This window comes from Leptopilina boulardi, unplaced genomic scaffold (genome assembly GCF_019393585.1).
Source record: "Leptopilina boulardi isolate dan_hultmark-lab unplaced genomic scaffold, ZJU_Lbou_2.1 LbouV2_66, whole genome shotgun sequence".
In the NCBI taxonomy this organism is placed as follows: domain Eukaryota; kingdom Metazoa; phylum Arthropoda; class Insecta; order Hymenoptera; family Figitidae; genus Leptopilina; species Leptopilina boulardi.
In genome coordinates this window covers 193,833-221,420 of record NW_026138012.1, presented here as the reverse complement: position 1 = coordinate 221,420, position 27,588 = coordinate 193,833, and the positions used below count along the sequence as shown (strand labels likewise).

Here is a 27,588-nt window from a genome sequence, read left to right as displayed (position 1 = left end):
AATGTCTGTCCATTTATTCGTAGTGAAGGTAAAGGAATAAAATTTAAATGGTTGTCAGAGGCACCAAGCTGCCAGAAACTATCTTACTTGATCTGACCCGCTTAAGAGGGAAAGATGAAAATAAATTAATTTTCTGTTTATTTTGTGAGGTTGTTTTCCTTTCGATGGTTAACGTACCCGCCAAGCCACTAAAGTACGATGCTTTTTTATTTTTTAATAAAATATATAAAAATTTTCTTTTTTAATTAGCAGGAATTAATTAAATAATAGAAAGCAAGTTCTCTTTTATTTTGTTATTAATTTTATAATAAGCCCTTATTAGTAAATTACATTATTAATTAGTATTAATCAGCCTAGACATAAATTAATATTAAAAAAATTATTTTTTTGTTTGTTATTTTTTTTGGGGGGAAAGTAAGAGATTGTTTTATATTGTTCAAAAAAATTTTAACTAAGGAATAAGAAAAATTATTCAGGGAAAAATCAGGGAATTTTGAAAATGAGATTTTGCGGACATCCTGAAATGTTGTAATCCGACATTAATGCAAGAATTAAAGAAATAATTAAATATTTATTTTTTTATTACCTAGACATCTATAAGGCTTTATCCATCGAGATAATTTGCATTTGGATTTTCCTGGTTTACACCACCCACTTATTCTGATGTAATGAGACGATTCTACAATATTGGTAATATCCCTTTTTGGATAAGCCTAAAACAGACAATAAGACACAGATTAGAAGAATTATTAAAATGTTATGTCAATAGTCATTCCAAAACTTCATTACCAACTGAACATTTATTTTTTATTAATAAATAATGATAAATCTAGTTGTTTAGATTATTTTGTAAAATTTAATATGTTACTCAAAACCTCAAGAAAAATTTTTTCCAATTCTGATAATATTTGAGATGGTGCATTAAAAATAAAATTTGTTGGAGTATTACTTCGCTATTTATTCTACTCAGTAGAGATATTCTTGTGCTGAGGTTCGAGTTATTGATACCCGGTACTTAATCTAAATTACAACCTTTTATTTTTTAAAAATCTGAATCAAGAGAGTAGAGTCTTGTGTTATATTCTTGGAGATTGACGCTGAAAAAGACACGAATTGAAAATATTAGCAAAGGATGCAGTATGCAATTACGTTTCTCGGCTGACGCTGTTTTATCAGTGATAATTTATTTTAACATTAAAAATATTTAGTCTCTTTACATTTCGTAAAAATATCTAGTGCGGCATTATTCATTAATTCGACTCTATTTTACGGAAGACTTAAGTGACGTTATGATACCATTGTTAAAAGTAATGTCAAATTTCTCCTTTAAAAGTTGATCGTGTGCGCTGCCGACTCGGCGGAAGTTCTCGGGACATTGGTGAACGAATGTCTGCGGCTAGCAAAATGCTGGCTGGAAACCAGAGGTCTTCAAATGGCCCTGGAAAAGACCGAAGCATTGCTGGTCACAGACAGACGTGGTTATAAATCCCCACGAATCGTGATAGACGAATTCGAGGTCAAGTGGAGGAGACAGATAAAGTACCTTGGTGTGGAACTGGATGGAATATTAAACTTCCATTACCACATGGCTACGGCGTCAAACAAGGCGATCGAATGTGCGGCTAAATTAACACGGGTGATGCCAAATGTTGGAGGCCCCCGTGAGAAGAGAAGGAGACTGGTGGCGAGTGTCGCCCACGCTAAGCTGCTTTATGCAGCACCAGCGTGGGCCCCCTCCCTGAGAACAAACAGATGTTCAACCATCTGTAAAAAGATGCTGTCCACGCAGAGGTGCATTACTTCACGTATCGCCTCTGCTTATCGGACAGTATCTACGAGCGCTGTGCAGGTCCTTGCAAGTGTCCCGCCAGCAGATCTTTTGGCGCTTGAGAGGGAGGAAATTATCCTCCTTCTCAAAGAGGCGAATTCCTCTGAAGAGGAAGATCGACCCAGCAAGGACCGCATCCGCTTCGAAGCGAGGCACAGGCTCGTCGAAAAATGGCAAAAAAGATGGGACGGGGAGGTAAAAGGTCGATGGACTTATCGCCTTATACCGACACTCGCCACTTGGTTAAGTAGGAACCATGGAGAGGTCTCCTACTATTTGACACAAGCGCTGACAGGTCACGGATGTTTTAATTCGTACCTGCAGCGCTTTAAAGAGATAGACAGCGAGGAGTGTGCTTACTGCCAGTTCCCTGTGGACAACGCAGAGCACACCCTTTTCGCCTGCAGTCGATGGGACTTGGAGAGGCAGGCCATGTTCACCGGTGTAAACGCTACAGTTACACCGGAGAACATGGTAGCGCTGATGATCCAGTCCCAGGAAAACTAGCGGCTCATCGAGTCCTTTATCATCTCTGTTATGATAAGAAAGGATCTCGATGGCCGCAGAAAGGCGTAATTAACAGCATAAAGTTTTTATTTTTTATTTATTTATTTGTTCATTTTATTATTTATTTTGTCCTTTTATTGTCTGTTTACAATTTTCTGTTTATTTATTTATTTATTTTAGTCTTTTTACAGTTTTATGTTATATTTTGTTTGTTCATCTGTCTTTTTACAATTTTATCTTTGACTTTGTTTAATTTACTTTTATTTTATTTCTTGACTTTTTATTGTTTTCTTTTCTGGTGTGCTGTTGATTACGCCTGACACTGATTATAGTTTTATTTTAAAATTGATAACGCAGGATGTCCGCAGGAATGGACAAAGTCGCTTTTGCGACAGAGTTGGAGCGCCACCCTCGAAGGCAAAAGTCTTCACGACAGTACCGAGGGTGGATAAAAGGGCTCCCAAGAAGGGTTGACGGGTTTTTGGTGGGTCGGGGCTGGTAGTAGTTCGCCAGCTTATTTTGTTTGTAATGATCTGAATTTATTAAGCCAAAAGATTTGCTCGCCGGATGAGTCCGGGTCTTAAATTTTAGGAACTCTTGAGTTCATTGCGCTCTTATAAAAACATAAATGGTATTATCGCGATATACAGGTAGGTAAAGTCAATAACGAGGCGATGATTTAAACCTTCGAAAGCAGTTTTTATTTAAACAAATGTAAAGAAAAGAAATAATAAACAATATAAAAGAAAATAACAATAAAATAAATGACTAAAATCAAACTGCTCGATAACTCTCAAAAAATATATAATAATACAAAAATAAAGAAATCCTAAACTAACTAAATTAACAATAATAAAATAAATTCGAAACTAACTAACTAACTTAATTGTAAATGAAAGAAGTGGAAAAGAATAAAGAATAAAGAATTTTAAAAGAAGTAAGATGATAGAAGAATTTAGAAGAATAAAAGAATAGAGAATAAAGAAATGAGAGAGAAAAGAACGAGACGGTACGCCGCTGTGGTGCTGCACTAGTGCTGAGTTTGATCCGCCGCAATACTGTAAAGAAACAATATTTAGTTCTCGCCATTTTGTATTTTTCCTCGGGTGGAATGCTCAATAATTATTTCCGCGAGGGAGATTCTAGAATTTCGCCCCTTGCTACGAGACGAGCGAAAACTAGGTTTCGTGCACGACTAGTGATTATTTTTAATCAATATTTCTAGATGCCGTTTCCGTACGACATTCATACTCTACGCGAAGCTAGTGCGGAAAGAGAGAGAGAGGAAAGTTACAGGTTATTCTTCCCTCCAGATGTACCTCGAGTTGAAGAATAATACCTGGTGCATCAACTCGGCGAAGAGCGAGATGTACCTCGTCTTCACAGGGTCGGTTCTCCAGGAATGGCGGGTCAGGATCGCGTCAGCCTTCCACGGATGTACCCCTGGTCAGACCTTGCGCGGCAGGTAAGAGAAGATGGAGTGCGAAGGGAGTTACTACTGCAGCAAGGTGCCTGAGTACTACTCCTTCTGTAGGAATACATCCACCAGGTCGGCCCCAGATGTACCTGAGATACCGTCCTCGAGGATGAGGTAGGCAGGGCTAGCAGCACAGATGTACCTGTGGTCCGCCTGCCCTGGGGAGGATGATCTCATTCCTCGGGAATGAGACGTACCTCGCCCTCGGCGATAGATTCGAAAGGAAGAGAGTAGGAGGAAAGGAGAGAGCTGCTGTCGTCCAGCCTCGAGACGTGCCTCGAGTCCGGTCGACGGCGAACTGAGGAAACTGTACGTGCAAGCAAGTATATAGCGCTTGACGTTTCTACAGGGAGCTATGGCGCGAAGTGAGAGAGGCCACGTGCTGCGCGGCAAAGTGTGCGCGTTCGGTACTCTCCTCCTGGCTGTCGAGCTGAGAGCTCAACCGTATAGATATATATTCATGCATTGAAATAATTTGAAATAATATGCTGATAAAATACTTTCGTTTCAAATTAATATTTTAAATAAAATACTTTCGTTACATCCCCCCTACTAAAAAAAGCGAATTCTAATGAGCGTCTAGGGGAATGTAATATACAAAAATATATATATAAAAAAAAAAAAAGATTTTCAGTACCACTTACAAAATTTTTCTGGCTTTTTTGATGAATCCGTTGGTTCTATCCAGTCTTAAGATCCATTTGCCGTCGTTGACGGGCAACCGATAACGAGCGGGGCCAATCGGAACTTTAATCCATGGTCCTCCAGGAAGTTTAGAAATTTTGAACGGAAGTTTTGAAAGTTCCTTTACTAGAGGAATTGGATTTTCCTTAGAATTTTCGGCAGTGTTATTATTTAGATCGACTTCGTTGATGGTGTTTTGCAGACTATTGAATAATTCTTCAAACGACTTCGGGCAATCTGAAGATAGTGGTTTTGGAGAAGGTTTGTTTTTCTTTACAATTATTGGAGTTGTAAGTAAAACGTCGGAAATAATATTTGGTTTGTTAATTTTTCTATTTTTAATAATTTGTAATTTTTCTTTTTTAGGTGCAGTGTGTAGCGGGTTAATTTTCTTCGGACTTTTCATCTGTTTCATTATTTTCTTTTTTGCTGTTAATTTCATCGACGATAATTGTGTTGGGGTTCGCTTGGTAATTTTTCCACTCTTTTTGGGGGTAGGTTTCGCGGGTACAACTAACTTTGGAATGCTTAAAATAGGTAGTTTTGAATTTTGAATTTTTTTCTTAATTTTCTCGTACTTTTCAATATTAATCCTCTCTTCTTCTTTTTTGCAGATATTCAGCATGGTGTTTTCGAAATTTCCTTTATGGATGGACGGCGGTATTTCAACAATTTTTCTTTCGAGTTGAAAACGTGGTGGTTTTTGTGTTGGAGCTAGGACTTTACATTTTTCGGTGATTCGTCCTGAATACGGTTGTAATGGAGCGATAGTTTTTTCTGGTTTAATTATATCTACAACCGATTTTTTCTCGTCGAACATTTTTTGGTAAGCGATGTCGAATTCGTAGATGGAAATATTTAAATTATTTAGGTCTAACGCGTCTTCTTTTATTTTCTCGCGCTCGAGCTGTGCTAAACGTTTCAATGTTTCCATCGCGGGTGACTTTGAGGAACTATACTCCTAATTCTAAGAAATAAGATTTATTTTTCTTTAGAGGTCTTTGACTTTAGAATTTTGGGGGGAAAATTTTATTATTGGTTGGAAATGTCGTCAACGAAGTTCTTCAGGTCCTTTAAATGAACATGACGCAAAATTTTCCCCTGTTCATTTACAACATCATAAATTACTGGAGAAATTTTTTTCTTTATTGTAAATGGGCCACTAAACTTTTCTAATAATTTCGCATTTTCTTTTTTCATTTTGTTTGACAAATGAAAATTTCTTTTTAAAACCTTATCTCCTACATTGGGTTTCCATTCTCTTTTTCGTAAATTGTAGTGTTTTTGTTGAGTTTTGAAACTTTTGGCAAGGTTAATTCTAACTAATTCGAGGGCATTTTGAAGTTTTTCTATCCTTGTCTTTGAAGCGGTGGTTGTGTTTGAATTCAAGTGCGTGTCTTGAAAGCCTGGTGGGAGAAACTCTCGGCCGGCGGTAAGATAGGCAGGTGTGAAACCGGTCGAAGTGTGCTTGGCCGTGTTGTAAGCAAATTGAAGTTCCAACAGATGGCGGTCCCAGTCTGGTTTCTTGGCGTCGAGGTATTGTCTAATCATCGTCTTTACTACTTTATTTACTCTTTCTACTGGATTACATTGTGGTGAGTAGGGTGGCGTAAGGCGATGAATTACACCAAAATCTTCCAAGAAAGATTTAAATTCTTTGCTAATAAATTGTCTACCATTATCCGAGACAATTGTTTTGGGACAACCATAACGATAGAACATTTCTTTTAGTATAGAAATAACTAATACTGAAGTTGCTTTTCTTAACGGTTTCAATTCAATCCATTTCGTAAACCGATCTTGTATTACGCAAAGAATTGAGTTTCCTGAAGTTGTTCTAGGCAGTGGTCCGACGAAGTCAATAGAAATCATTTCCCACGGATTATCTACGAAGGTTGCATGCATTAAATTTGCTGCAGCCTGTTGTGTGCTTTTATTACGTTGACAATTCTGGCAGTTTTTTACATATTCGGCTCCATCACGAAGCATTCCAGGCCAGAAAAAAAAATCTCCAAGTCTAGCTAAGGTTTTAGCAACGCCCAAATGTCCAGCTGTTGTTTCGTCGTGTACTTTGTGTAAGATTTTCTCTCTATCTTCTTTCGGGATACACAACTTCCATTGATCTTCATAGGGTGTGTCTTTGAAGTCCAGCGAGTGAAGTATGTGGTGAAATAATTTTCCATCTTCAATTTTGTAGTCTGGATTTCTTTCTGGATTCTCGGAGGTTGTTTTAAATTGGCGTTGATACCATTGACAAGATGGTTGTTTGTCAATTGTAGAAACTGCTAGGGGCAATCTTGACAAGTAATCTGGGAGACAATTTTCGGAGCCTTTCTTATATTGAACTTCAAAGTCCCATTGTGCCAATTCCATAATCCATCTTGCGAGTCTTCCTGACGGAGTGATGATGCTATTCAGCCATTTGAGAGCTTGATGATCAGTGACAACTATAAAATGGTAGCCTTCTAGATAGTGTCTCATTTTCCAAATGCCCCATTTTACAGCTAGGCATTCTATCTCCGTCGCTGAGTAGTTTTTTTCAGATGATTTTAAAGTTCGGCTGGCGTAGGCGATAACAACTTCAGAAGTTCCAATTTTCTGAGTCAAAACCGCTCCAAGATCTTCCAGGCTGGCATCAGTTTGTAAATAAAATGTCTGCGACCAGTCGGGACAGGCTAATACAGGTGCTTCAGTTAATGTTTTTTTTATCTTGTCGAAAGCTGCTTGTTTTTCTTCATTCCAATGCCAAGTTGTCTTCTTTTTCAACAAATCAATTAGGGGGGACATTAATACAGAAATGTCTTTAACAAATCGACGGTACCACGATACCATACCCAAAAATTTTCTCAACTCTTTCAGGTTGGTTGGAGGTGGTAGTTTCAAAATGGCGTCGACTTTATCGGGGTCGGGATGCAGTCCATCTTTATCTATTAGATGTCCGAGGTAAGTGAGTTGGGTTCTGGCGAAAAAACATTTTTCCCAGTTAAGTACTAGTTTAGGTTCACTTAATCTTACAAATACTTCTTCCAGGAGTTTGAGATGTGATTCAAACGTTTCTGAGGTAATAACGATATCATCGAGATATGAAAAGACGTTTGGAGCTAGTTCAGCGGGAATTACTAGATCGATGAGTCGTTGAAATGTTGCTGGTGCGGAATGTAGTCCAAAGGGCATGACTACAAATTCAAATAATCCCAATCCTGGTACTGTGAAGGCTGTAAGGGGCGCACTATCTTCGGTTAACTCAACTTGCCAATACCCGTTCTTTAAATCAAGCGTAGATAAGTATTTGGCACCTTTTAATTGGTCCAATATACTATTGATGCGGGGGAGGGGGTAAGCATCTTTTTTTGTAATTTTGTTTAGTTTGCGAAAGTCAATGCAAAATCGTAGTTTTCCATTTTTCCTTTTAATTAGCACTACTGGTGAGCTCCAAGGGCTTCGAGATTTTCTAATTACTTTTTGTTTTAACATTTCCAGGGCTTCTTGACGCATAAGTTCCTGTGTTGCTGGATTTCTTGGCTGGTAACGTTGCTTAATTGGTGTGGATTCTTCAAGGCGAATTTCGTGTTTCAGGAGTGGAGTTTGTCCTTTTATGTTTGCAAATAAAAGTTTCTGTTTTTCAATAAAGGTGTTTAATTCCTTTTCTTGATCCTTGTCCAATGTTGTTAATCCTGATGTTCCAATTTCGCAAATATCAACTTTAAACGAGTTAGTTAACAATCGTATATCTTGATTGTTAATTAGCAGAGAAAAGTTGAATTTTTTTAACAAATCCATACCTATGAGCATTGGTTGTGATAAACCAGGTAATACCAAGAACTTATGTTTTACCTTAGTTTTCCCTGCTGCGATCTTCATGTCAAAACTTGTTTTAACTGTGTATTGTGTGCCATTGGCCAAGGCCACAATAATTTCTTCTAAGTTTGCGACTCCCCCTTGAGCAATTAGATTATTTGCTGTGTGGATGTCTATGAATGAGCCTGCTGCTCCTGTATCCACTAGGGCTGGGATGGTTAAATCTTCACATTTACAATTGATGAAGATTCTGGAGTCGGGAGATGATGAGGTCTAACTTACTCCGATTGTTCGACCTTTTTTGCGTTTCCCGGCTTCTCACACTGGCAATCTCTGGTTAGTACGTTGTCCTTTCCACAGAATGAACAGAACTTCTTTGGCCTGCTCCTGCAGCTCATGCGTCGATGTCCTGATTTCCCACAGCGCCAGCAATCCTTTTTCGGATCATAAGGCTTGGAAATCTCTGCTACTGGATGATAAACTACTTCTTTGGTGTTGACTGCTTGTAGAATCTCCGAGATTTCTTCAACTCTCTGAATTAAGGTATTCACAGAGTCTAGTTCGTGTCTCCTTATATGCAATCTATACCTTGGTTGCATATTCCAATAGATGGTATCTAGCTCACGAACAATGTCGTAACCTCCGTGTCTCCTCATCATGGTCCTCAAGGCAGTTGAAAATTCTCTTATAGATTCTGATTTAGTTTGGAGTTTCCTCACTATTTGCGATTCCAGGTGTCTGAATTCGCTCGGAGAGAGATAACATTTTCTAAGAGCTGATTTTAATTCTTCATAGGTTCTAATATATCTTATCTCGTTGCGATACCAAAGTTGGGCATCGTCTTTCAACAATTCCGGAAATCCTCTCAACAGTTGTTGGTCCGTAAATCCGTATGCGGCCTGCAATTCTTCTACTCGTTCTAAGAATGTGTAGACATCTTTGCCATCAAACTGACAGCCCCATTTTCTCATCCTTTCCAGCACAAAGGTATCGGAATAGCCCTCATGTGGTGATGATGTTCTAGATGTTCTAGGTAGTCGAATTTGATGATTTAGTTCGACGTCTACCTGTTCTATTTGATCTTGTGGTGGTGCTGTAGGTTGATGTTGCGAGCCGGTTGCGAAGTCGTTAATCAAATTAGGATCTTCTAATGCAGAGGTGTCTCGAGAGATATCTTCATCTTATTTGTATCTTTCTGGATCCTTCGTTTTATGCAGCAGTTCCGGTTGTGTTTTTACAAAGGCTACAAAGCGTTGTCGAAGCTCTGCTAGTGTTCCTCTGGTATCGATCATGTAGTTTTCCATCTGCGCGATTAAGTCGCTCTTTGACAAACCGTATATCCATTTTACTCCCATTTTGAATGGTTAAAAGAAATTGGAAGCGTAAGATTTTGTTAAGGTGTTTACTCAGTGAGTTTAAGTGAATTAATGTGATTAGGGATGATCCGTTGCTCTTCTTATACTAGTTGATCGCTCCCTACTCCTTCCAGAAGATGGAGGTGGAAGGGTATTAGGGCGTCTAGCCTTACCCGAGAAGAGAGAGAAAAGGGGGAAAAAAAGAGAGAAAAGAAAAAAAATTTTATTTTCTTTCCCTTAGGCAGCAGTATCGGGCCCAAATAGGGCCGACACCACAGATGTAGCAGAATTGTTTTTGGGGGTTTTTACAGTCTACCCGGCGATGTCCTCGTTGACCGCAGCGCCAACAGTTCTTGGTACGATCATAGGGTTGAGTTAGACTACATACAATACTCGTCAGGGTACCGAGGTCAATCGGGCGACGATTATAGAAGCAGGTTTCTAGGAAATCTTTTTGCTCATCCTTAGATAGTTTTAGAATACTATTTTTCTGAGCAACTAGGTCTTCACCGACGATCATGTCGGGGAATACATGTTTAAGAAGATGAGTCGAGATTTTTAATCTTTTTTTGGGCTGCCTCAACCCGACAGAGGACTTCGTACGCGGGGTAGCCAGGGAACCATCATCAACATAAATGGTATTATCGCGATATACAGGTAGGTAAAGTCAATAACGAGGCGATGATTTAAACCTTCGAAAGCAGTTTTTATTTAAACAAATGTAAAGAAAAGAAATAATAAACAATATAAAAGAAAATAACAATAAAATAAATGACTAAAATCAAACTGCTCGATAACTCTCAAAAAATATATAATAATACAAAAATAAAGAAATCCTAAACTAACTAAATTAACAATAATAAAATAAATGCGAAACTAACTAACTAACTTAATTGTAAATGAAAGAAGTGGAAAAGAATAAAGAATTTTAAAAGAAGTAAGATGATAGAAGAATTTAGAAGAATAAAAGAATAGAGAATAAAGAAATGAGAGAGAAAAGAACGAGACGGTACGCCGCTGTGGTGCTGCACTAGTGCTGAGTTTGATCCGCCGCAATACTGTAAAGAAACAATATTTAGTTCTCGCCATTTTGTATTTTTCCTCGAGTGGAATGCTCAATAATTATTTCCGCGAGGGAGATTCTAGAATTTCGCCCCTTGCTACGAGACGAGCGAAAACTAGGTTTCGTGCACGACTAGTGATTATTTTTAATCAATATTTCTAGATGCCGTTTCCGTACGACATTCATACTCTACGCGAAGCTAGTGCGGAAAGAGAGAGAGAGGAAAGTTACAGGTTATTCTTCCCTCCAGATGTACCTCGAGTTGAAGAATAATACCTGGTGCATCAACTCGGCGAAGAGCGAGATGTACCTCGTCTTCACAGGGTCGGTTCTCCAGGAATGGCGGGTCAGGATCGCGTCAGCCTTCCACGGATGTACCCCTGGTCAGACCATGCGCGGCAGGTAAGAGAAGATGGAATGCGAAGGGAGTTACTACTGCAGCAAGGTGCCTGAGTACTACTCCTTCTGTAGGAATACATCCACCAGGTCGGCCCCAGATGTACCTGAGATACCGTCCTCGAGGATGAGGTAGGCAGGGCTAGCAGCACAGATGTACCTGTGGTCCGCTTGCCCTGGGGAGGATGATCTCATTCCTCGGGAATGAGACGTACCTCACCCTCGGCGATAGATTCGAAAGGAAGAGAGTAGGAGGAAAGGAGAGAGCTGCTGTCGTACAGCCTCGAGACGTGCCTCGAGTCCGGTCGACGGCGAACTGAGGAAACTGTACGTGCAAGCAAGTATATAGCGCTTGACGTTTCTACAGGGAGCTATGGCGCGAAGTGAGAGAGGCCACGTGCTGCGCGGCAAAGTGTGCGCGTTCGGTACTCTCCTCCTGGCTGTCGAGCTGAGAGCATTGTAATAATTTGAAATAATATGCTGATAAAATACTTTCGTTTCAAATTAATATTTTAAATAAAATACTTTCGTTACATGTTTATTGTTCTCCTTTTTTTACCAACCCCACATAGCCTTGGCATGCGGAAGCCAAGGTATCTGTATACAGATTTTCCCAATAGTCCCTAAGCAAAAAAAAAAATGTAATTATAATAATAAATATATAATATTATATATTACTAAATATTTCAGATGTTCCAATTAATATATAATTGAAAATTCGATTATTGGCAATCTTTTTGGAACTCTGTAAAAGACAAAACATATCTTTGACGTTTCGAGATCGGTACCGAACTCCTCATCAGAATTTATTAGTCTAGAATACAATATAATTCACTAAATAATATAATGCAGTTACACTTTAATAAAAAAGAAAGATAGAAATTTACATACCAATTGATTCTGATCATAACTCAAATATTAATCCTTAGTCAGACTACGACTACGCTATAATTATAAGATATCTATAAAGAAGTATATATTGAGTATTGTTAGAAAGGTTGAGAGTTATTATAAATTTTGTTTTAAACTATTACCTGTTCATTAGAATTATTCTAAAAATTAAAAATGTTTTGAAATTAAATTCTAATGAAACCATCATTATAAATGGCAATCGCTGACTGACAGCAGTAATTTCATGCACTTGACCCAGATGGCAGGTTCATTGCGGACGAAATTCACAACTTGGCGTAATGATACATAAAATCAAACGTGAGTTACCGACATATACTAATTTTAAATTTTACAGAAAAATTTTTATAATAATTTAATTAATTTATTGTACGAGGAATCTAAATTTTCTAAATCTGTCATTTTGTTTATACATTTTTCTTGTTCTTTTTTTATGTAAAACATTTCAGCGATTCTTCGTTTTGTTAAGTTTGATTCCGCAATGAACCTGCCATCTGGGTCAAGTGCATGAAATTACTGCTGTCAGTCAGCGATTGCCATTTATAATGATGGTTTCATTAGAATTTAATTTCAAAACATTTTTAATTTTTAGAATAATTCTAATGAACAGGTAATAGTTTAAAACAAAATTTATAATAACTCTCATCCTTTCTAACAATACTCAATATATACTTCTTTATAGATATCTTATCATTATAGCGTAGCCGTAGTCTGACTAAGGATTAATATTTGAGTTATGATCAGAATCAATTGGTATGTAAATTTCTATCTTTCTTTTTATTAAAGTGTAACTGCATTATATTATTTAGTGAATTATATTGTATTCTAGACTAATAAATTCTGATGAGGAGTTCGGTACCGATCTCGAAACGTCAAAGATATGTTTTTGTCTTTTACTGAGTTCCAAAAAGATTGCCAATAATCAAATTTTTAATTATATTATATATTACATATTATATATTATATATCTTCCTATATTACAAAAAGATATCGCCGCCGCCTCCGCATTTTCAAGAATTCTTGACCTAGGAGGGGGGGTCCCCCTCCTTAATTTTGAGGTTATGTTCGTTTCAAGGCTCTGAATTTAGCCGCTAGTCCCCCTCCCTCCTCTCATTTCCCCTCCTCCGTCAAAAATGACCTAAATTTTGAGGTTATGTTCGTTTCAAGACTCGGAATATAGCCGCAAGTCCCCTCCCCTCCCCGGCCAGAAATGACCTAAATTTTGAGGTTATGTTCGTTTCAAGGCTCTGAATATAGCCGCAAGTCCCCCTCCCTTCTCTCATTTCCCCTCCTCCGTCAAAAATGACCTAAATTTTGAGGTTATGTTCGTTTCAAGACTCTGAATATAGAATGAGAATATATTGTTTAAATAAAAGAATAATAAAATATACAAAATAAATAAAAATAAAAGAAAATAACCTCAGCTTTCCAATGAAAATAAAAAAATAAAAAATTCCCGAAGGGGTGAAAATTGAAAAATAAGGGTTGATTTTGAAAAAAAGGGGTGAAATTTTTTTTTTAATTTCGTAAATATTTTTGAAAAGTACGTGAAAAATGCATTAAAATTCATTATAGATAAATTAAAATGCATTAACTTTTGTCATAGTTATACGGATTAGAAAATGACAATGTTACCCTTAACGTCAAAACTTCAACCCCCTCTACTTTCTACAAATATTTTTTTAATGAGTTTATATTTTAGGGATTTGTTACTATCATATAGGACAATAATTTACCAAAGTATGAAGCCAATCGCAGAACATTGACTTTTTGGGCTTGGGCGATTGAAAAGGAATCTCTCATATACATATACTACCGGCGGAAATTGTCGGTACGGCGACACCGAGCACAATAGAAAACATACCTATCTTTAAACTAAGCTAACTCAATCAATAATTAAGACAAAGATGTGATTCGTACTTGAACTTTTTAACGCGTTTTTCTCGAAATCACTTTTTTCAACTGGTCGCCATGATATCTCAAAAATGACTTCACCGATCGCCTTGAAATTTATAGGGTATGTTCAGTACATGTGGGGGAACAAGCTGAACTAGGATAATTAAAAAAGGTCACATCATTTTTATTTTATACAACAAAGTAGGCTCAAAATTGATTTTTTAAAAATAAAAATTCAAAGTGGTGTAAAATTTTTATTTTTCAATATTTTAAAATAATCCTAGTTCATCTTGTAGCTACAGTGACACATATTAAAATACATTTTTGCTTTTTGATTTCTGATCATTCAGTTGACCGGAAATATATAGTAAAAAATTTAAAGTTCTAAGGTTTAATCGCTCTTCAAAAAAAATCCCCAAAATATAGTTAAAAAATGACCGACTCATGGGTCAACCTTTTTAATGCCAACGAATATAGATATGCCTATTTACAATTTTTTTAAGTTGACAGTTTGCGTAACTTAAATGCATCTTACAATTAAGATAATATCCTTTTTTTGTTTATTTATTTTTTTTTTCTAACACATTTTTTCTTCCTTCTTACTACTTTACCTATTTTTTTGTCATTTTTTTTTTTTTTTCAAATTATACAAGTATTATTTTTTGTTTGTATTGATAAATCTAATGTAAACCATATAGTGTATAACCAGCGGCCCCGAATAATTGCTGATTGTTTATACAGAAAATGGGAATAGCGGAAAGGGAAATCATTTAACATAGTCAGTTTAACTTAAAATTTATTTAACTTACAATAAATGAAGAACGCCGATAATCCCAAAATGTTATGATTCACTGGATGTGTATAAAACTCTAAGAGAAGCAGCGAGATCACAATCACAGATGATTAAATAGGCGAAGGATAATAACTTTCTCGCGACTTGAGGATTTGACGATTCCAGTGTTGGGTAGTAACTAGTTATTAGTAACTAAGTTACTGAAAAAGTTACTTTACTTGTAACTTATAACGTAACTAAGTTACTTTTTTTTAAAAGTAACTTGTAACGTAACTTAGTTACTATTTTAATAGTAACTTTTAATTTTAAGTTATTTCATTAGTTTCTTTGCACTTTTTTATTGCTTTAAAAACTTAATAATTTCGTATTTCAAAAAAAGCGCGCAAAGTGATAGCAAAAGAACATAGCCTCTGCGCTCACATGCTGCGCATTGTACCGAGTGTTTACATTCTGTTTTTCATGTGCTCGTGTTCCATCGTATTCGTTTGGTTTACTGTTGCAATATAGGGGATTTAACTGCATAATTTACACAGTGTACAATATTTTTTAAAATAAGATTTTAATTAATTAATTTATTTGTATTCGGAAGATTTATATAGACTTTTATTTAAGAGTTTATAAAAATAACTAGCTAAAAGAAACGCGCGTGGTATCTATACTTTTTTATAAAAAATTTAAAATTTATTTTTATTTGATAAAAAGTTGGAATTTTGATCTCACAAAATTAATAATGTTATTTTTGAAATCGTTACTGTATTACTATTTCAACATTATGGTGTTATAATAATATAATACCTATTATTGCACAGTAAATGTGACTTAAATATGATAAATAAATGATAATATAATATGATAAATTTATCATATGAACACTACACACTTGATAAAATTGTCGGAGGATCTGTCACACTTCGCTTTTATTTCTTTTTAAAAAATTATATATTTCTTAGTCCAAATCGACTTTTTTACACTTCGAAACATTTATTCTATTTATTTATAATCCAAACTCAAATAAACAAACATCAAATCAAATGTTCAACAGAAAAGAATTCACGGTAAGAAAAAAATAATTCTTCGTAACGTTCCAATTCAGTTTTTTCGCCAAACCGAATTCAGCTTAAGTTACCACCAATTCTTTTCGCTTACTCCCAATTTTTTTTTACTGGGAATAAAAAGTATATATACAAGTTTTCTTTAGTAGCCGTTCCACTTCTGTGAGGAAAAGTGTTATACCCCTATACTCCTACTGGACTGGGCCTATTTTAGGACCTCGCATAAGGCAGACATTGCGGCAGGCCTGAGTGGCGTAATCGGGCATAGCCATTGGTAAGTAAAGTATGGGTTCACCACTTCCACTCACCTGAATTAAGCGGTCATCACCTATGTCACGTATACAATAATAGAAAACAAATTTCCCTCAACCCAAAGCTGTGTGGATAAAACGGGCGATCACGGATTGCGTCCTGTAAAGGGAACTGGTGTACTCCTGCTCAATAGGCTTGACCCGAGCTTGGACCTCAAGTAAGTCAATTACAGCGGGGGGCCTGTGTGGCGTTCTCAGGCTTAATGACAATATTATTTTATAACGCTCAATGAGTTTTTCATCTAAATTTTTAAATATAAACATTTTTTAATTTATTTTAACATATTTCTCAGAATTTCACGATTACGAGCATATGTTGTTCCAAATATAAATGTTAATATTCAAAAGTTTTATAATTTTGGTACAATAAACCTATACGATGTGTTTTAAACCAATTTAACCCAAAGGTGCTGGCACCAAAGATTTTCTACTTCATTTTAATTCTCCAGTATAAGCACATGGTTATAACTCTGGCGCGGCTAATAAGATGAGGGACACCACTTCCCCTTACAGGACAGTCATTAAACGATCATCGACCATCTTATATAAACAATAATAGAAAATAAACCCTCAACCGAAGGCTGTTTTTGACGAAACAAATTGCAAGTAGAAATACTCGAGAACCCTCATTATCAAAGCAAAGATATACAGGGTGTCCCAGTCATGGGTGTACATATCAAAGCTACATATTCTTCGGAAAAAAATAAGACAAAAAGTTTTCTACAGTTTTTCAAAAATTTTGATAGTTTTTGCGTAAATTGCAATTGAAAATTTAATAATTACTCGTGGTGATTGGCCGCGCGATCTCAGTGGGCTGGTGGGCGAGGCATAGCGCGACGGAACTATTCTGATTTTCCAGTCGTGGGCATGTAGAGTTTACGCGATTAGTTAAAAAAATCCTTTGGAAAATTCATACATTATGTATTTTTCAAAGTAAAAAAAAGAGTAGTTAAAATTTCCGCAAAAACTATAAAAAATTTTGAAAAACTGTAGAAGACTTTTTGTCTTATTTTTCCCGAAGAATATGTACCTTTAATATGTACACCCAGGACTGGGACACCCTATATATGTATACATAATCTAATAATAACGAGAAATTTTAAGTGCTAAGAAAATGTGAATGAATTGTACCTTATTAATTGATTTGTAAATTAATTCTTAAAATGGCAAACAAAATCCATGATTATAAAAACTAATTTTCTAAAAATGATAATGAGTCAGAATTTCTCAAACGGATCACCTAAAATTCAGAAATTTTTTTTTAATCAAAAATCATTTCTTTTGACTCCTTACATGGTAAAAATAAGTCCCTCAAATTTTTAGGTCAAAAAAAATTTTTTGTTAAAGTTATAAACAATTGAAATTTTTTGCAGTCTTATTTTAAAAAAATTTTTTTTCGAGTTCCTGTTCACCAATTAAAAAAAGGGTTTTTCTCGTCTTAAAATGTAGTTTCTAAATATAATTTTTATTTTGAAAAAATTTCATATTTAATAGATTTTTATATTATTTATTTATAAAATGTTATTAAAAAATAGTGTTCCTGACGTCCTACAGAAAATAAAAATTTTTTTTTGAATTCCCCAAACAATTTTGTGCAAGAAACCGTTGCGAAAAAAAATGAGACTCATTTAGAAAAAAAGTTATTTATTTATAATTGCCGCTGTGCGATGTGCAACTCTGGTCGCGCGTGCACGTCCCTATTGCACTAGCGCTACGTATCTACACAGTTTAAATCATTAGGTAGTTCAGTCAACATGAGTAATAAAAAAGCAAAGTTTTTAATTAGTTAACAAAATTAATTTTTTTTTTAATAATCTTGAACTATTTATAATTATACATAATAATATTATATATATGGGCAAATCCACAGAACCGGCCGATTTCATGTTACTCACATATTTTTCTATTTTAGAAGTATTATATTAATTATTTTCATACTTCAACCATTTTGTAATATCTCTGAGAACCTATTGAAATAAGAAAATTGAATAAATGTGAACCTTCTAGTCTTTTATAAAAAATTAAATCGAATTAAGTAACTTAAAAAATGAAATTTACGGTGTTACTCCAGGTATAAATTTTAATTCTTATAGGTATAACTTGTTCGGCATAGATCCGAACAATTCCAAACTGTGGTGAATTATAGTTTACTTATTGAAGAATGTTTTGAAAGTAATAAAAAATATGTGTTCTTAAATAAAAAGAAATGATAGTCGTTGAAAGTAGCGTTACTCATTATTTTATAATAATGAAATGTCTATACATTTTTGTAAATATCTTTTGCGGCGATTATTCGATTTGAATTTTTCAAATTGGAGCTTATTGCTTGTGAACAGACGAACAAATGTATGTATCATAGAATAGAGTGCAATCAGAATTAAAGAAAATATTCCAATAATTATCACTCTATGTTTAAGCGTGAACCATTTTCAACTTAGCCTTTTTTCAGTAGCACAACTACAGGATAAAATATGATGAGTTGAAAACATGTGTGATTATATAAAGACATTATTATAATTCTTGTATGCAAACGACAAATTATATTTTCAATTTATAACGTCTAAAAATTAAAAATAAAAAAAATTTATCGAAATTTAACTAGTTAATCGTGAAAAATGAATTATCCTTTAATTTGTTTTATTTTCAAAGTTATATCAAAATCGATGTCAATAATGTCAGTTTGTTGGTTAAAATAGTTAATATCAAAATTAGTAAGTAAACAATTTAATTTACAGAAATAAAAAATTAAATGCTAATAAATAAAATATATAATAAAATATGATAAAATATAAATAATTTATTTTTGATAATTAAAAAATTAATTATTTGTATTTTATCATATTTTATTATTCAAAATGTTTTGCACATATTTCAAATAATATATAAAAAAAAACAAAGAAATGCCATTTTTAATTATAATTTCCAGAAGAAAAATAATATTTTCGTTTTTGGCTTTTAACTCAAACGGCATTAAAATAAAATGAATCACGCAAGAAGATAATTGTTCTTGAATATATTTTAAAGAAAGTAAACCATAAATAAAAGGTGTGCTTGCTATTTGGAAAATTTTCATCTTGATAAGTAAAAATCGGCCGGTTCTGTGGATTTGCCCATATATATGAGGCATTTCATATGAGAATACGGGGTCATGTCTCAGACTTTTCACAAAATTCAATAAATTGTAGTGATAGTGGTGCTAAATAAGTGTACAAATTTTGAATTTGAAATTTTTAATATTTTTCGAGATATTAATTAATTAACTAACAAGAGTTAATAAAAAATGAAATATTTTACGAACAAATAAAATTAGAGTAATTTTAAAAACACAATTAGAATTCTTACCAAAATCCGTATCCAACGAGCCTTATATGAACTATTTTGGATAAACGGGTGTTTAATTAATAATTAATAATAAAAATTATTTCAATAATTAAAAACGTTTAAGAAAATAAAAATAAACCGTCAATTCTTTTTTATTTAGAAGATTATCTAATTCTGTGTTAAATAAAACCAGTGTAAATAACATTTTTAGCAAATCTAAATTATTAACAGATGATTATTGAAAATTGAGGTTTCCGCACCCTACGACAAAAGTTGGAGGGGGCTGCCTACCTACTCGGCATGGTATTTTTCAGTCTTTTTCTAAATAACATTTTATAATTAATTTTTGATTCTTAGTAATACTTAATAATCTTTTTTTGACACAGAATTAGATGATCTTCCAAATAAAAAAAGAATTGATGGTTTATCTTCATTTCCTTAAACGTTATTAATTATTTAAATAATTTTTATTATTAATTAAACACCCGTTTATCCAAAATAGTTCATATAAAGCTCGTTGGATGCGGATTTTGATAAGCATTCTAATGGTGTTTTTAAAATTACTCTAATTTTATTTGTTCGTAAAATATTTCATTTTTTATTAACTTTTGTTAGTTAATTAATTAATATCTCGAAAACAAAAAATAATGCCATCTCAAAAATTTAACCATCGATTTATTATGACTTAAATAATATTCATGATTTTTTTCGCGCTTCTAAATGAGGGAGAACATGTTTAAAAGTTATAAACAACTTTTATTTTTTAAACAAATTGTTTAAAAATTAATTTTTTTTTAAATTAATTTTTTTTTAAAATAATATCATTCGCGTAAAAAACATTTACAACATTTTTCTCTATTTTTAATAGGAAAACAGTTATAAGTAAAGCAAAAAAATATTGCTCAAATTTGTTATTGTAAATATCTCGAATAATATTAAAAAATTCAAATTCAAAATTTGTACACTTATTTAGCACCACTATCACTACAATTTATTGAATTTTGTGAAAAGTCTGAGACATGACCCCGTATTCTCATATGAAATGCCTCATATATATATATAATATTATTATGTATAATTTTAAATAGTTCAAGATTATTAAAAAAAAATATTAATTTTGTTAACTAATTAAAAACTTTGCTTTTTTATTATTCATGTTAACTGAACTACCTAATGATTTAAACTGTGTAGATACGTAGCGCTAGTGCAATAGGGACGTGCACGCGCGACCAGAGTTGCACATCGCACAGCGGCAATTATTAATAAATAACTTTTTTTCTAAATGAGTCTCATTTTTTTTCGCAACGGTTTCTTGCACAAAATTGTGTGGGGAATTCAAAAAAAAAATTTAATTTTCTGTAGGACGTCAGGAACACTATTTTTTGATAACATTTTATAAATAAATAATATAAAAATCTATTAAATATGAACTTTTTTCAAAATAAAAATTATATTTAGAAACTACATTTTAAGACGAGAAAAACTTTTTTTTTTAATTGGTGAACAGGAACTCGAGAAAAAAATTTTTTAAAATAAGACTGCAAAAAATTTCAATTGTTTATAACTTTAACAAAAAATTTTTTTTGACTTAAAAATTTGAGGGACTTATTTTTACCATGTAAGGAGTCAAAAAAAATTATTTTTGATTAAAAAAAAATTTCTGAATTTTACGTGATCCGTTTGAAAAATTCTGACCAAATCTATGTGAAGAACTTGAATAAATACATGTATTACAATTATATTTCACATTTTAATTTGATTCCTATTTGATAAAAAAAATTGAATTTAGATAAGACGAATTTTAAAATAATTTTTCATTAACTTGAAATGTAACTTAAGTTACTTTGTAAGTAACTGTAACGAGTTACTTTTTTATAAAAGTAACTGTAACAGTAACTGGTTACTTTTTTTCATTAAGTAACTTAAATGTAACGAGTTACTTAAAAGAAAGTAACTTACCCAACACTGGACAATTCCTTATTGTAAATTCCCGTATGAGATCCCGTATAAGATCACTTGTTTTCCCATATCAGACACTACACGAGATCTTACGACCATTCTATATGGAAACTCATGAGAAAAATCTCATAAGTGTCCATATAGAATTCTATATGAGATCTCACATAGGATCCCACTTGGGAATATGTGGTAGTTATTTTTTTTTTTAAATGAGACATGTTTTAGGTTTTAAACACAAAATATTTTTGCTTTATATAAAATGAACTAAAAATTTTATCCGATTTTGCGTATTTCTTACCGTTTTTGAGATATTCACAAGTTTTATTTTTCAAATTTTGACCCCATATGGGATCCTATATGGAATCCTGTATGGACACTGACGAGATTCTTCTTACGAGATGTCCTTGTAAGATTTCGTATAGAATCTCATATAAGAAACCGTGAGCGATCTTATAAAGGATCTGATATGGGAATTAACAGTAAGGTTGGCCCTTCGGGAACTTCCGAATAGTTCAATGTTTCAATCGTCAGATTTCTGTGAGGCCCGTAATTATGTAACTATGTTACACCCCCTTTCTCCTCTTTGGGACGAAGTGTAAACCGATGCAAAATAAGAACCTCAATTTTCCGACAATTTATCGTAATTAGTGTTTAAATCTAACACTTCTGACCCATCTTCATTTTCGCCTTTTCAGGTTGCTGATTTTCCCTGGTATTTTCCACGATACTGAATTTTAGAAACTCCTTCAATTTTTCCCTTGATTATCTCAATTTGCTCTGAGGTATTTTCTTCCATTTTTCGCTGGTTCGCAGTAAGCTATTCTGCTCTTCAAGTCCCGTTGGTAGCATAACTTATCGAGAATTTTGTAGCATGGTTTTTTAATTTCCTTTTTGCAAAAACGACATGTCCAAGTATTTCGCTCCATTTTTTGAAAAATTCACAAAAAAATACTAATCGAAATTCTACAAATATTATTAGTGAAAACAAATTATTCCTTCATTTTATTTTAATTTTTATCTATTGTTTAGTTCTTAGAAAGAAAATAGTCAATTTGCTTTTTATTTTATTAAGTTTTTATTATTTTATTTTCAAGTAGTTTTATTTGGATGAAGCCATTTTACAAATTACGATTAAGAAGGAAAATTACAAATTTAAGGTGAAATAAAAATAAGAAGAAGAAACAAAAAAATTTTTTTTTGAATATAGAAAATTGTGAACATAATGATTTTTTCACTAAAGAAAATCATAAATTATTTTTTGAAAAAATAGAAATTTGTATTTATTTAATTTGGATATATTTTTTTTATTGTTTATCGTGTAATTTTTTCATATATTCCTCCAATTCTCTCATTCTCTTTTCTCGCTCTTCTTTTCATTCTCTGTCCTGCCTTTCCTTTTCTGCCGTATGTTCCTTCATTATTTTTCTCCGTCGCATATCCATTTTCTGGTTTTTAGAAAAATTTCTTGCTCTTTGATCGGGCAATATTTATTTTTAGTTTTTCTTTCCCTTCTCACGCTTCTTCTCTTGTTTGTGAGAAGTTAATATTTTCTTTTTCTGCTTTTTGTTCCTCCTTTTTTATTTCTTTCTCGGTTTTGATTCTGATTCTGTCTCTGATTCATTTTCCTCTTGTCTCAATTTCCTTTAAATTTCTTGTTTCCAATTTTTTTTCAAGTTTCGCATGTTGTTTATATAAATCTTGAATCGAATTTTTCCTCTCATTATATTCTCTTTTCATCGTTCTTAAGTTGTCCAGTTCTTCATCAATTTTATCTTTCAATCCTTTTTGTTTGCTCATTAATCGATCTATTATATCTATTTCTCACTGTTTGTTTATAGACATTTTCTGAAAAATAAAATAATTATTAAGTCTTTTCCTTCATTACGTCAATGAAAGGATTTTTCGTATTTGTCGTTCTGTCACCAATTTTCTGCTAATTTTTTATAAATAACTTTATTATAATTTTCATAACTTTCCCTATTTTTACTCAAATTGTTTAAATTTTCTAACATTTTCAGCTATTTTCCTTAATTTTTGCGTTTGTTTTCGAACTCATTTTCTGAATTTTCGATTAATTTTCTATATATTTTCGCAAATCATTTATATTACAAATGCCCATCGATTTTCAATGAATTTTCAATTTCTTCGCGATATCTAAATCTTTATTCGATAAAGAGTTATCTTTTTTTAGCACTAAATCGCCTACTGAAAATTCAAAATTTTTCGGACGTACATTATAATAATTAATTTGCCTTTTGCTTGCTAAATCAAGATTTTTCTGGACCTCGTCTTTAATTACTTGTAACTTTCATAATCTTTCTGTCCATTTATCTACTTCTTGAAACTGAAATTCGTAGGGATTTTCAATATCATTTTTAAGGGTTTGAAAGGGTTGAAGCTCTCTTTTTAAATTTAAAAAGGCTGGGGTGAACCCTGTGGAGGAATGTTTGGATGTGTTCAATGCAAATTGAAAATCGTCGATATTTTGATCGCAAAGATTTTGTTCTTTGTTCAAATACGCTTTTAGAGCGGGTTTAATTAATTTATTTGATCTTTCAGTAGGATTTGCTTGCTAAATATTAATTTAGGAGTAAAGGAAAGCCTAATACCGTATTTTTCCGCTAATTCTTGAATAATTTCGTTCGCATATTCGGTTCCGTTATCGGAAATCAAAATTCGAGATGTACCCCATTTCGAAATAATCTTTTTGTGACACTCGCTCTGAATTGTTTTCGCATCAGGTTTTTTTTATCGATATTATTTCTAACCATTTCGTGATTAAATCAATAAAAACTAGAATGTATTTATTTCTACTTTTTGACAAAGGTAACGGACCAATTATGTCAGAAGCAACCATCGTCCACGGTTCTTTAATAATTCGCTTACCCATCAGTCCAATTTTCGGTTTGTTCCGAGTACATACCAGGCCAAAAATATTTTTCTGATATTCTATGGTATGTTTTTTCTATACCTAAGTGTCCTGCCCTTATGTTATGATGATTTTCGATTACTATCTGTTTCCGCAAATTTTCCGGTATTACTAAATACAAAAGAAATAAAGATGGGATAATATAATAAGTTGTCGCGCAGCGTACAATTTATAAGCGTGGACAAGAAACAGGTGCGGCGCCTGCACGAGGATCTGACGATTGGCCCTTCGGGAACTTCCGAATAGTTCCGGTGTCAATCGTCAGATTCCTGTCAGGCCCATAATTATGTAACCTATGTTACAAGGTAAAAATCTTTTAATCTCGTGGCCGGAATGTTCCCTCACAACACAAGGATATTCAGGATATCCCTGGGACGTCCTGGGGATATCCATTTGCTTTTGGCGATTCGGATATCCCTAAGATATCCTCTGGATATCCATGGACATCTCTAAGATATTCCAGGGATATCCAAACCGCCGAAAACAAATCGATATCCCCAGGACGTCCCAAGGATATCCTGAATATCCTTTTGTTGTGAGGGTTAGCTGGAAATGAGTTTTTGAACAGTTGATCTTTATGTTTTTTGGGTCGCTGATTACGATGCCGGTGTTCGTATTACCCTATCACGTCAGCTTCAAGGTCGAAACACCTTAATTTTAAATATTTAATTTTTTTGACCCTAGTTTTAAAAACAACGAAAAATTTTACTTTCGAATACGTTTATACTTTTTTTATGAACCAACATTTCAAGGTCAATTCTAGGTCATCTAGAGGTCCTTTTTTTAATTTTTCGGCCAGAATTTTAGCTAGGAATTGGTTTTAGAACAGCTGCTCTTAATGATTTTGTGGTCGCTGAGTGGAAGATATTCTAATTTCTTAGAGACCTGTTAAGACGATATCTCGTTTACATGCATCACTTATCTTGAAGTGACATATTTGGGCCTACTCCCAAGGCATCTCCATGTAGTGACGGCGGGCAACGAGTCACTGGTAAAGTCCACAAGGAGAAGAACAAAAGAAAAGTCAAACAAAAGTCATTCAAAAGAGATACATCAAATGTACACAAAAGAAAATCTTTCAAAAGATCTTTTGCAAGAAAAGGAACACGACATGCCTAATTTTCCAATTACATATTTTGAATTACGGTGTTTGACCTTAAGTTGACATTCATGCTGACGTGATGGCGTCATACGGACACCGGCATCGTCATCAGCGACCCCAAAAACATAACTGTCACCTACGCTTAGAACATGTCCATCTCAATTTCCCTTTGTGGTCTTGTGTTATTTTTTAAAAGACCTTCACTCAGCGTTCAAAGTCTAATTTAAAAATTAATTTCCGTAATTTAAACAATATCGTTGTATAAACCCACTCACTTGCCCAAGTGGCTACACACTTCCGGCAAAATTAAGTAGAGAAAAATTCAAGTTTTTTGAAGAAACCAGAGCTTGACGTCAATCAATTATAGTTACTTTTCCCTTTGTTCGACATTAGAGAACAAAAAAAAGATCTAGCTCTAATAAACCCACACATTTAACTAAACATGTTTTTTTTAAATAAACCATATATGAGAGATTCTTTTTCAATCTCCCCAGCCAAAAAGTCAATGTTCGGGGATTGGCTTCATACTTTGGTAAATTCTTGTCCTATATGGGCATATCTCTAGAACTTTTAACTTTAATGTCCCTCGCATATATTTTGGTAATTTTAATAAATTTTTCGTTGGTTTTTGTTGGAAATATTAATGCTTGATACAATCTATCATTTCCAAAAGATTCCACTTTAATTTATTAAATACATAAATAATTATTTCAATTTTAATACGCGATTTTTAACAATGTCTACTTGTCCTTAACCATATTTTCTGATGCTTTAAACGATATAGTTTTAGATTTAATAAAAATTACTAATTCTGAAATATGGTTTTTCAATGTTAATTAATCGGTGAACACATTTTCGCTGGGAAATTAATATTTTATTAATTGTGAAAAAATTTATAAGCTTTTAAAAGTTGTCCCTCACTTTTAACCTTTTCGACCGTAATCATCGTATTTATGATTTTTCTTTTATAAGACAAGCGGCACGTTAAAATAACTTATGGGAAATCAAAGATCAAGTTACTATAATTATTTTGAGACATAATAAATTGATGTGCTTCATGTCTTCAAAAAACTATTATAAGTTAAATAAACGAAAACACGCGTGGACAAAATTTGAAAACAACCGTAATACGAGTGATACTTCATGAAAATCATATAAAAGTATTCGAAAAGTACTTGTATATATTTTCACATGTGCCATTTAACATCCCGTGAATGTGCTTCGAGAAAAAATACTTTATTGCAAAGATAATGTAAAAAAATATTCATCAATTATGGTCGACCGTAATCGACCGAAATTTTTTAGAAAGAAATTGTTATGTACGAAGTTGCCGATTATAATTTTTTTTATGGAAACTGTCATTAATTATTAAAACCTGAAGGTTAAGTTTTAATGATTATTTCGAGACACAAAAATGGATCCAAAAAAATTCATTCTGAAAAAAGATAAGATGCGAGAGAAAAGAAAAATAGAAAAGGAAAAAAGAGAAAAGAAATTGGAAAGTTTACGAATATTAAATTTAAATAGAAAAAAGTCTATGAAAATCGTATAGTAAATTTTAAAAATTACAATTTTACATTTTTAAAACAATTCACTATAATAAAAATCTATTTTAAAATGTAATGTAAATATTCAAATAAAAAATTTATATATCTAGTTAATTTTTGACACATGCTTTTATACCCAGTGCATTATTTCAATATTTTATTATTCATATAAATATTGAAAATATTAAACGAATTTTATTGCTTTTTAAAATTATAACCCCTTAGAAAATTCCCTTCAACTGTTTTTTATCCTAAAAAGCAAACACCTGTTGAATATTTTTTTGTTACAGGTTAAAAATAATTCTCAATTTTAAATATTTATAACTTTTTGAAGACAACTTGTTTTATCTGTCCCCTTGTATAATTGGAAAGCTTAGTTCTTTAAGTTTATGTAGACAAAGTTTCAATACTGTGCTCAAAAAAAAAAAAAAAATTTTTCTTATTGAAAAGTTAAAGGTTTCAAAGATATGCCCATATGATAGTAATAAATCCCTAAAATATAAATTCATTAAAAAGATATTTGTAGAAAGTAGAGGGGGTTGAAGTTTTGACGTTAAGGGTAACATTATCATTTTCAAATCCGTATAACTATGACAAAAGTTAATGGATTTTAATTTATCTATAATGAATTTTAATGCATTTTTCACGTACTTTTCAAAAA

At 33.1% G+C, this 27,588-nt stretch overlaps 1 protein-coding gene across 2 annotated transcripts in view; it reads right to left on the bottom strand.

Annotated features, from left to right (window-relative positions):
* LOC127290437 (amyloid-beta-like protein) overlaps positions 1 to 27,588 on the bottom strand; it is a 694,733-nt gene that overhangs the window by 567,521 nt on the left and 99,624 nt on the right. For both annotated transcript variants that reach the window (XM_051318992.1, XM_051318991.1), the window contains exon 4: positions 587 to 713. In XM_051318992.1, the coding sequence (XP_051174949.1) occupies positions 587 to 713 (127 nt within the window). The remainder of the gene's footprint in view (positions 1 to 586; positions 714 to 27,588) is intronic.